The 11,483-nt window shown below is 45.4% G+C and overlaps 1 protein-coding gene across 1 annotated transcript; it reads right to left on the minus strand.

Annotated features, from left to right (window-relative positions):
- Positions 1-738: 738 nt before the first annotated feature.
- On the minus strand, positions 739-1,428 carry LOC127304698 (putative glutaredoxin-C14). The gene has a single exon (XM_051335307.2). The coding sequence runs from the start codon at positions 1,322-1,324 to the stop codon at positions 1,013-1,015; it is 312 nt and encodes a 103-aa protein (XP_051191267.1). The 5' UTR covers positions 1,325-1,428; the 3' UTR covers positions 739-1,012.
- Positions 1,429-11,483: the final 10,055 nt, after the last annotated feature.

Here is an 11,483-nt window from a genome sequence, read left to right on the forward strand (position 1 = left end):
TTTCTGAAAGCAATAATTTAGAAGTAATCTTGCCAAAAACTCATGTAACTTACCCTTAATGTGTGTTTCTTAATTTCCGTACCAAAAACTATACACCCTATATCTACGAACGGATGGAGTATTATTTTTTAGATGGTTGGTCCATTTCTCAACCTTACAGCATCCATAAATTGAACTTGTTTGTGACCAACCTGCAACAATAAAATAAAATGGCTACAAGCATGACTCATGGAGAGGTCGGGGCTACCCCATTTTGAAAGGAAAAAAGCTAGTGAATAAAGTATCGATGCACATGTTATCTCAAAACAACGAAAAACAACGTGGCAAAAGGAAGATGGTAGATGAATCTATGAAATTTAAACATTAAATGCATGCCGTATCCTTTTCATTGATACTCCCTCCGTCCCAAAATATAAGGCGCCTAAGGATTAGTCAAAAGTCAACGTTTTTAAGTTTGATCAAGTTTATACTCAATAATATAAATATTTACAATACTGAACCAACATGAATAGATTTACCATAAAGTGTATTTTCTTAATATGTCCATTCGATATTGTAGATGTAAATATATTTTTATAAGTATTTAGTCAAATTTAGTAAAGTTTGATTTTTAACCAATCCTTAGACGCCTTGCATTTTGGGATAGAGGGAGTATATTGTATAACAATGTACCATGAATACATATTGTATTAACTATACCTCTTTAAAAAGGTAAGAGTGCACGTACACAAGTACAGCTTACAATAGATAGACATCAAAAAGGGATTGCATAAAGCATGCATGTAACGCACTCCTAACGAGCAAGAAACCTCTTGTTATTAACGGCCTCACAAAGAACCGTACCCTAGTCATTCTCGGAACACGATGAAAAACCCTGCCCAAAATAAACTAGGTCATTATGTTATTCTACAAAATTAAAATACATATACTTCACACACTCTGACAAAATTTTATTTTCCTTGTAGCACGGGATTTGATTAGGTTTATCGAAACCTTTGTTCACCGGCCAACTCTATAGCCAGAGGGCGCCTGCATTCCTCAGCATCGGAACCAGCTCACCGCCAAGATGTAGAGACATGACCTTGTTTGTCCCGCCAACAAGCTTCCCGCCGATGAACACCACCGGCACAGATGGGCCTTTCCCGAGCATTTTGAGGAGAGCTTTCTCCATCTCCTTTCCTCTAGGGTCCTCGTCCAGCTCGTGCACAACTGCATTGACACCAAGGTCACCGAAGAGCCGCGCCACGGTGTGGCACATGCAGCAGGAGCTCAGAGTGAAGATCACCACCGCACGCTCGGATGCCAGCTTCATCACATGGTCCATATCTGTCTTCTAATATATCGTGTCTGTGAATGGATCTCTATGCGTTCTTGGCTTGAAGAGAATAGATATAGCTTGTTGTTGCTACCACCTTGTACTACTATAGAGGAAACTTGGATGGTTTGGTAGCACAAGAGCCGGCTCCCTTTTATAGAGGTGCAAAAGTTGTGTTTCTATGCACTAGGGCATCCTTCACGTGTTGGAATCTTCCGTGCAAGTACGATCCGGAAATGTTTGGAAAAGACTAGCGTCATCTAGCTAGCCAACTTTAACATCGTACAAGATCGAGTACTTGGTTTTTTCTAGAAAAAAATTGAACACTCCTAGCTATAGTAGCATGCATGATATGTACTCCATGCCATTAGTTTTGATTAAAAGCATATTGCTCTGCAAGAGATCAGATTGGGTATGTCAGGAGCCGTCTGTTCATCAACCACTACTGCCTACTGGCATAAATCCCATTGTGTTGACCTAGAGGGAATCTCATGTAGTCATGCATACACAATATGTGCATGACTTGAAACCATGGAACGCTGCATGTATTATATTATATTATATAGAAGATAAAGCCCAAGATAGGGTAAAGTTTACATTAACCCTTATCACTGTGACCAAAGGGTAAAAGTTCAAATAACCTGTCTCAAAATAGTTTACTTTACCTGGGCCCCCATCCCCTATCAAACCGGGTTGTTTTGCATATGTGGAGTGTAAGTGCCAATTCTTGTGCTAGCATTGATGTTCATGGGGAAGGAAAGGTTGACTCACCATAATCCAAATTTTCTGGAAAATTTAAATAAAAAATTATAGATAGATAAATCCATGATTAATTAGGCTTTGTTTGGAAAATCTTTACTATTAAAGAGGAAGCAGAGTATAATCTCATAAAAATAATGAAATAATCATAAATAGGTAAAAATGGCAATATTTCCAAATTAATGTAAAATCATGTTATTTGGTTGGTTCGAAAGTCCAAGGGTGTGTAAAATGTTATCGCATACCATTTTGAAGCGATTCAACAATAGGAAGCTTACTTATTGAAACTTTGAATAGTTATGAGACAATTTCTATTTATTCATAATTTACTAAAATTTTGTATTTCTAATTTTGGGTGTTTTAGGATTTAGATATTCTCTACCGTTACCATTTAAACTTTTTTGAAATGGACCCTTTAAACCGTCACTGGTAAAATGATGAACTGTACACATGGGTGCCACATTAGCTAGCTAAACCCCCCTCTTTGGTAGATGGGGTAGAGCCGTAGAGGGCTCCAATAGTTCAAGGCTGACTTCCAAATAGTATTTGCCTAAAGGATTGAATATTAGGCTGGTCATAGTGGGGAGTAACTTAGACTAGTAACATATGCATGTTACTAGTCTAGGTTACTACCTTCATAGTGGGTAGTAACTTATATATGGTGTCATGCATTGTATTATTTATTATATTGTAGACTCATCTTGCCTTGAGGTGTGTGATGTTATGGTAACATAGCTAGTTACCACATCACTCTTTTGTTTATTTATTAGCATGATATGTCATCAAAATGCCTTGAGATGTGTGATGTTACTAGCTATGTTACTCCCACTATGAGCAGTCTTAAACTCGAACCATGGTTCACGAGGTAATGTGCATTATTAATATCTTTCATCAATTCATATCACATTTAGTCTATCTCCTTATATCTTTGGACATGTACAAGGGAAAAATACAAGCAATTGAGATGCTCCTCACATAAATCACCTTAGTGAGAAAAATTAAACCCATTACCCAACTAGGGTTGTTTCCTATTGATTCATTTGCTCACAGATAGATGAACCCACAATAGCTTCATGGCCCATGGGTCGCCTCTAGGGAAACTCCCGGGGCCTCCCAGTCGCAACCAGAATAAACACCATTGCTCCGTTTACCCTGCCCCCACCGAAGGAGGCCACAGGTGAACGACAACGGTAGAGTGCCCCTATTTTAGCCATTCTCTTGGAGTCCTTTCTTGATCCTAGAAATTTCTAACGCCACGGTCTTATGCGATATCCGATCATTCTGTGCCGCCGTGTCGCAGGTGTCCTTCCTTGGCTTTCTCTGTTGATCTCCAGCCCAGGTGGAAAGCGTTGTATGTCAGCTCGATGGTGCCACCCACCACCGGGAAGGTTTATGTGATGAGATTTGAAGCAAAGCCACCACGCCCTCGGCCTCCAAGGTCCAGCATCGACGTTGTCGTTGTGGTTGATATGGATCCTTGCCTCGTTGTTGCTGCTCTCTGTGGCATACCGCCAGTCCGCATGAGGTTGTTATCAGGCCATCGAGTATGGCATCATCTTCGTAGCTGGCAAGGGCAAGCAGCTCTGCGCAGGAGACAGTGCATGGGCACATGCGCTCCAAGCTAGGTCTTAGAGCATCTCCACCGGTGCCTCCTAAATAGGCATCGGTAGGGGCGCCGGCACAGCATTCCCTATTTGGGGATGTTGTTTCCACACCGATGTCCCCCATACAGTGGCCCAAAAAAACTAAAAACTTTGAACAAAACAACCGATGAAATTTCATTCAAATTTACATAAAACTTAAATTTCAAACTAGATTGAACCCTAATCTACTAGCCGTCGGTTGGGATTCGCGACGGGCCTGCCGTCGTCGTTCTTCCCCTTTGCCGCCTGCAGGTGTGCCCACATCTATGTCCTTGCTTCACGCATCTAGCGGTGGAGCATGGCCGCCGACGACGCTGCAGCTTGCCGGCGGCGCTGCCCCCTCAACAAGACTCCTCGTTCTGGGCGAGCCTCGCTTGCTCGCGGGCGGCCGCCTCGACCTGGCGTTGAGCGTTCAGCTCAAGAATTTTATGCCGCTCGGCAGCCATGAGGATACGACTCGCCTCCTCCGTGGCCGCCCGCTGGCGCGAGATCTCGACGGCGTGTTCGTAGTTGGCATTGTTAATGTACTCGGTTTGTTCGTCGTCAAGCCAACGGAAGCGTTGCACGTTGTAGGAGGCCAGGATCGCCGCTTTCTCTAGATCACCGTGGACATGTTGCTCTTCGCCCCACTGCGCCATCTCCTCCACCGCCTCGGCTTCTGCGTCCGCTTCGAACACCTCGTTCCACTCGTCGAACCGGGAGTCGGCGAAGTCGAAGTCCGACTCGGCGTCTGGCTACGGCGGGGCCACGGGCTGTGGCTGCGGCGTCCGGCCGTTCCGGCCTAGCATCGAGTAAGTGGTCACCAACTACCGTGGCATTGTTCTGGAGAGGAGAGAGCATCGACGGTGGCGAGGAGAGGAGGGTGGCGGGGGAGAACCACACCGCGTCGGGTGGGGTGGTTTTAAGGGCGGTGGCCGTGCATCGAAGGCGTGTGGGGGAGCTAGCTATTCCCGTCGCCGCCTCGGTTTCCGCGCGGGAGACCATTGATGCTGACGACCAACCTTCCCACGTCATTTTTAATGCAACCCGTCGCCTCCTCTCGCTGCCAGGCGGAGCTCACGAGCGGTTTTGCCGCGAGGCGCCGATACGCCCGATTCGCGCCCTTTGCGAAGGGGCCGGCACGGGGTTGCCGGCGCCTCTATTGGGATCCAACATGCGCCGGCGCTTTTTGGGGTGCGCCGGTGTACGTGAGCCCATTTTGATCGCCGGTCCCCAAAAAGCTATCGGGACCGCTATGGGGCGCCCCGGCGGAGATGCTCTTATTGCTGGTGTCTAGCTCCCTCGTGGGCTGATCTGTCTAGGAATGCACACTGCAACTCGCCCAGGAGGTGTGTGTGCGTCATCTTCTTGTGGATAGTGGCGACCCACGTCCAGCTTTGGTCCGGCTTGGCACTTTCATTGCTGCGGTATCCAAGGTGGTGGTCATGGAAGGATCATGGTTGTCATGTTCGAAGAAGATCAAATAGGTTTTATCTCGCATGCTCAGGTCGAATCTAGAGCCAATGAAATTTGGAGTACTCACAGTGGATCTTGAGAAGTATGTGTGTCGGACGATACACGTTGTGTAGCAGTATTGTTGGTGAGTGGGAGCGGTTACACGGGCTGACTTCCTTCTTGGCGGTCTCAGTTTTCGGGGTGAAAACCCTCTGTCCGACCTTTGGTGGTTGTATCTATCGACAATGGAGGTTTCCTAGTCGTTGCCTGCTTGTTGGAGACATTATGTGGAGATCGGATCTTCTCCAGAGAGAGAATGCAGGATCTGACCTTGCTGGTTAGATAGGAGGACGACGGTATTTTTGCACTTTTACCTAAGGAGTTGTTTTGGAGAACATTTTTAGGATGCTAGATGTCGTCGCCAGTGGTGATGTTTTTGTTGCTGCAAGTCTCTGATTGCTTCCTCTTTGTTCTTATTTTGTTTTTTTCGGCTATGTACGTCCTTGATGTTTATACATGCTCTGCACGTTATGTTGTTGCTAAGGCTAGATTTATTTTATATCGTCTTAGTATTAAGGGCTTAGCCCAGTGGTTGGGGTCGCAGTGGTGCACCCCAACGACCGGAGTTCGAATCCTGTCAGGAACTAATTTCCGGAATTGTCACGCCAAGGCCCGCTTCTATCATTAGTGTAGTTCCTCCTAGACACTGTTTCATTTTTCTTAGTATTAATATATTTCCTTTTTTTTTAAGAACTTGTTTTTTGCTGGTTTTCGTCAATAAATTTTTTTTTTTTGAACAGGGGGAGGGACCCGAAGGTCCCAGAAACTGGCATTAATAAACAAAATTATTACAGTACTGCAGGAAAGACCAGAAAGAAAATGAAATTACAACCAAGTCCTTCCGATTTGCACAAAGGACCCTAGAAGAAAATTCTAAACGCCATCGGGTCCTCATGCCCATCCCGACCTCGCCGGCGATGCAATTGCCACCATCGCCAGCCGCGTCCTTGCCGACAAATGGCAAGATGAAGAGGGCCTCCCGCCGGAGGTTGTAGGAGGGGGCGAGGAATAGATCCGGCGAAGCCTGAAGAAGCCGGAGAAGCAGCCGCGCCACCCATGAAGCAGGCTGGATATGATATTGGAGACCACCATGAATCCAGCCGCTGGAGAGGTCGTCGCAGTAGTAGAAGAAGAGGTGAGGTCGCCCATGCCAGCCAGAGATGGAGCGAGGAAGAGCAGCTCCAGGATGCCCCTCCGTCGATCTGTCAAGAACATCACCGACAAAGATTTCATCTTCATTGCCGCCTCCATGGTGGCGATGAAGAAGAAGATCTAAGCCAGATCTGTCCAGATCGAAGGAAAAGCCAACGAGCTTTATTGTTGGGGGTGAGGAAGCGCCGCCGCCATCCGCATCTGGCTCCTTCCATCGGAGCGCCGCGGACAGCAGCCACACCACCACCAGCCACCGGGAGCAGCTCGAACTCCGGCGTGGCCAAGCCCCCAAGGGCATAGCGCCAGTCTCCACAGGGGTAATACTAAGAAAAACAGAAGATCTAGACCTAAATCTACACCTATCTACTCCGGCGCCCTTCCCTGACCAGCTCCGGCCGGCTATTCCGGCGGAGGAGGCCCTGGAGCGGCCCGGCCACCGATAGCCGACTCTCAAACCCTGTAGCCGATGGAGAGAGGAGGAGGGGGGAAATGAGGTCTCTTTCGTCAATAAATTGGGTCATCCTTTTCTACCAGTAGCAAAAACTAAAAGCTGAAGATTGCATTCGGTGGCAGTGCAACGCTGAAGCTTTTGCCCTGGTGAAATCCCTGGACTTTCCACTAGCTTGAAAATTACCACTGAAACTCTGCGGGAAAAAACGTGTCCGCGACAACGACGAGAAATGCCCATACGGTACGGCTAGTGCTTTACTTGTAGGAAAATGATTCCGGTCGACCAGCTAGCGCAGCTTGTTTCTGAGTAACCGGCGATGAGTCGCCACAGGTTCAGAGAATAGCATCGGCAGAGCTCTCAATCTCTCATCAGCCTTATCTGTAGGCACAGAATCGTCTGTCCGTCCAACTTGTCTGCTTTTCCTCTCAAGATTTAGGTGCTTCAGCCTTGCCAAAACCCCATCAGCAGCAGCAGCCTGTTCCGACGACTCCCGTATCAGATATGAGGCGTCGCGATACCGACGACGGTGCAATCCTACCTTTTTCTTCGACATCCTCACCGAATCGATCCTGCAAAGCCAGAGAAAGGGATGCTGCATGTGGCACCACACAGTTGCTACATGTATATGGTGATGCAAGCATCTACAGAAAGTCAGATATATATTATCAGATTTTTTTTCATTTATTTTTTGTCCTGTTTTAATGCATGACGAAAACAGTCCGGCACGTACGAATGAATATATGCTTGATAGAGATTTCCTTATCCTCCAGATCTCCCATGATCCTTTCTTCACCTGAAAAGAAAATGCTAGTGTTCTGTTACTAGAGATATCTACATAGCTCCTCAAGAATCTTAATGGTTCTTCGTTAATTCTTGGCTCATCACCATCTCAAGGGCTAGCCTTAGCTCCTGCGAGAAGAATGTGTAGTGCAGCTCTTCAGATCAAATCTATTATGTACTACTCCACATTGCAACAAAAAAAAATAACTGAAGTTCACATGTGTGGCTGATTGACAGCAAGTGTACCACTGCATTTTGTATACAGTTTACTTGAGGCTTAGCAACTCATTTTGAAATGCAACTAGAGAGGTGCGGAAGCGTCGTCCGTTTTAACAGCACTATCTGTACAGGACAATGTGCATCACAAGACCTAACCTACCTACATTGCTGCTGTGCATATGCCAGTCTTCGTGTGCCGACACCTAAGAGGATCTTATGCCTTGGCTCTTTGTTGTTCCATATGCATGAGCACGACCAGCATAGTACGTCCCTGATTACCTGAAACCATAACAACCAATACCATCCATGTCTAATCAGTGTGCAGTCTCATCAGATCCTAACATATCACATTCTATCCTCTATTCTCCAGCGACATCCGACCCAGTTTTTAAGGATTTAGATTCCAGTTCTTGACATGGACAGCAACTGATGCCTGAGGTAATATCTCCATCTATCTCTATCATCATCCTTTCACCTTGATACTTACCAGATATCGCCGTGTTTTCAGTGCTATTAAGAGTTGCGTCTCTCATCAGATATCGCCGTGATTTGGATCGATTCTGCGAGGGTTAATGTGCTCTGCATAATGTGGCCAAGGCAAGGATAGATGTGTACGGTTTTTTGATGTCAGAAAGGAGGAAAAAGGATACGATCGGTACTGCTAGCCGTTGTTGGTATCAGAAGAATCTGATGACAACTAAAAACCCAACCTCAACGCCGTGTGCATGTAGGGATGGCACCCGCAGGGTATGGGTATGTACGGGTAGAGCCATCTCATACCCGTACCCGTCACCTTCAATCTTGCCCGTTACCCGTACATATACCCGTCAACGGGTATAATTTTTTCCCATACCCATCACCCGATAGGGTAAATGGGTACCCGTGGATAAAAATACTCACGCTTACAACACATCAAAATGATCTAAAAAACATGAGAGGAGGTGAAGCAATAAAAAATAAGGGTCTAATCCACATTAATCTACCAGCGATTGTGAGATCGAAAAGTGTGATGTTCAACCTAGCAACATGAAGACATGATTAGGGGGGAAATTAAGTAGTTTAGAATATTATGATGGCCATTTGTCAAATTTAGATGCGTAAATGGATATGTGGGTATGGGTTCTACGATCCCATACCCGTACCCGCTCTACCCGATGGGTGTGATATTTTCCCATTTACAAACCCATAGATGATATTTTGTCCCATACCCGTACTCTTATTGGATTTTTACCCGATGGGTACGTGGGTACCCATTCCATCCCAGCATAATAAGATTTAAAAAATGGTTGACGTGCATGTAGATCTCGCACTTTTCTCAATTTTTCAGATTGATATAGTCAGGGATCTCACGCTTGGAGATGGACTTGGAGTATACCAAATTTCCATGGTTTTCGGTATCGTCAAAATCCACACAGCTCAACAAGGAGCTATGCTCGACTAAAAACTGGACAATAGAGTAGGCATTGATTTTCCAGACTTGTGCAGCAAGTTTTACTCAATGTCGCCACTGTTAAGTTGAACATGCACCCACCTATACCAGGTACAACGCCTTCACCCAAACATCCTGGCATCGCACATATAAGACCTAGTCCGACCCAGTCTAAGTCACTTGTGGTGTGGCACGTCCACTAGTACCTTTTTATTTAAGCTGGCCACTAGTACCTTTTTGTTGGCGGTGTGGCTTGTTGACCCAACGCTGCTAGTAATTTAAGCCAGATCGTCCAGATTTAACTTAGACACAACACTAGCTCCTGGAACTATATTGTCCACTCGATTCCTCCCTCTCTCACAACACGACTAGCCGTCATCGAAGGCCACCCACCCGGCCTAGATTTCTGCCCTCACATTGTCACACCTCGCGAGCAGCCGCTCCTCATGGCCACCCTCGACGGTCAGCCCTCGTCGCCGCTCAAGTATTCGCCATGCACCCAATTTGCATCCGGATGTTCTATATGTTAGTGCTGGTGGTAATGCTAGTAGTTTTATATGAACTGGATTTTGGATGATTGTGCTAAATCCACATTTTGTATGGATTGGATATGATAATTTTATATGGATTTTGGATGATAGTGATAGCCTAATTTTATAAGAATTTCGATGATTGTGGTTGCTGGCTTTTTATATCAGACACGGGTTTGGTGGATCTTTCTTGCCTGCAGTTTTCGTGGGTAGGCACTATTAACCTCATGTTTGGAGATGGGCGTATTTTTCTATGGGGCGGAGGGTGTTATAGCAATCATCGTATTAAATAGGCATTCCCCAAACCATTACTATTAGTCCCCAAATGCCCAAACCCGTGACCTAAACATAACCCTCGCCTAGTTACCCCTCTCCCTAAACCCAACTAGGGATTGTGTTTCGGCCTTTTATTTATTTTGTTATATTGCCATGCACAAAATATCATCGCAAACTGGTTTGTATTTGTTCCATGAATAACTGAACATCCTGCGGGTATAGCATGAGCAAATATTGTGTTTCACGGATATTATGAGGGTCAAGAAATTTGTCGACAAAATTACTGGATATGGATATAAATCTAGAGAAGCTCTATTCATCCAAACCCACCCCTGCCAATGTTTTTTGATAAATGGCACTTTATTACTTTCGAAGCAAAGAACCCGGTCTCTGCATATCTAGGATGCACACAGCCGTAATAGTACAGTTATTACAACCACGAACTAGTAAGTGTATATGAAAGTAAAACACTGTAAGAATACAAAACGGACATAAAGTCTAAGCCGGAGGACCTAGCTAGACGGGCGTCACGCTGCCACCTATGTTGGGAAAAAATATCCCTCGTCGTATCCTCCAATCGTGTAGACACCTCCATAAAGAGGTCTCGACATTCCACCCGTTGAAGAGGCAACCATGAACATAGAGTAGTCGTGCACCGGTATATGACCTGCATGATATTAGAATATACATTGTTAAATAACTTGTCATTTCTACATAGCCATAGCGATCAAATGATGGCAATCGCTCTCATCCTAATAATACGGTTAAACCTGGTATCCACACCATTGAGCCAGTTGCCGAAAATATTCGCAACACTACGTGGTGGGTATAAGGTAAAACCTATCTGGATGACTGGCCATATAGATCTAGCTAATTTACACTGAAAGAATAAATGTTTTATAGTCTCATCATGATGACAAAAGACACACTTCTTACTTCCGTGCTAATTGCGTATAGCAAGGTTATCTTTGGTGGGAATGACTCCTCGACGAACATACCACGCAAACACTTTTGTTTTGAGTGGTATCTTCATCTTCCCAATTTTTGAATTATTATCAACAGGAATATTCGGCTGGATTAGCGCATTGTACATAGAAGCCACCGAGAATGAACCACTCCCAGTAAGATTCCAGCGAAACTCATCCGACCCATGCGATTAGATGTACCGAATCTAGTCGCTGCAGAAAGTGATTCCATGAATCCTACCTGGGTCCAATGAGGATTCTTCTGAACGCCACATTCGGTGGGGAAGTTTCCAACACCTTAGCGATAGTATCGCCCTTGTGAGGCACAATATTGTACAATGCCGGATATTGTTCTCGAAGTGTGGCATTACCTAGCTATTTATCCTCCCAGAAACGAATTTCCGACCCATCCCTAATAGAGAAAGTTCCGTATGGAAAGAAGAATCTCTTCGTTACCATAAGTACAGCCC

Source organism: Lolium perenne, chromosome 5 (genome assembly GCF_019359855.2).
Source record: "Lolium perenne isolate Kyuss_39 chromosome 5, Kyuss_2.0, whole genome shotgun sequence".
Classification (NCBI taxonomy): domain Eukaryota; kingdom Viridiplantae; phylum Streptophyta; class Magnoliopsida; order Poales; family Poaceae; genus Lolium; species Lolium perenne.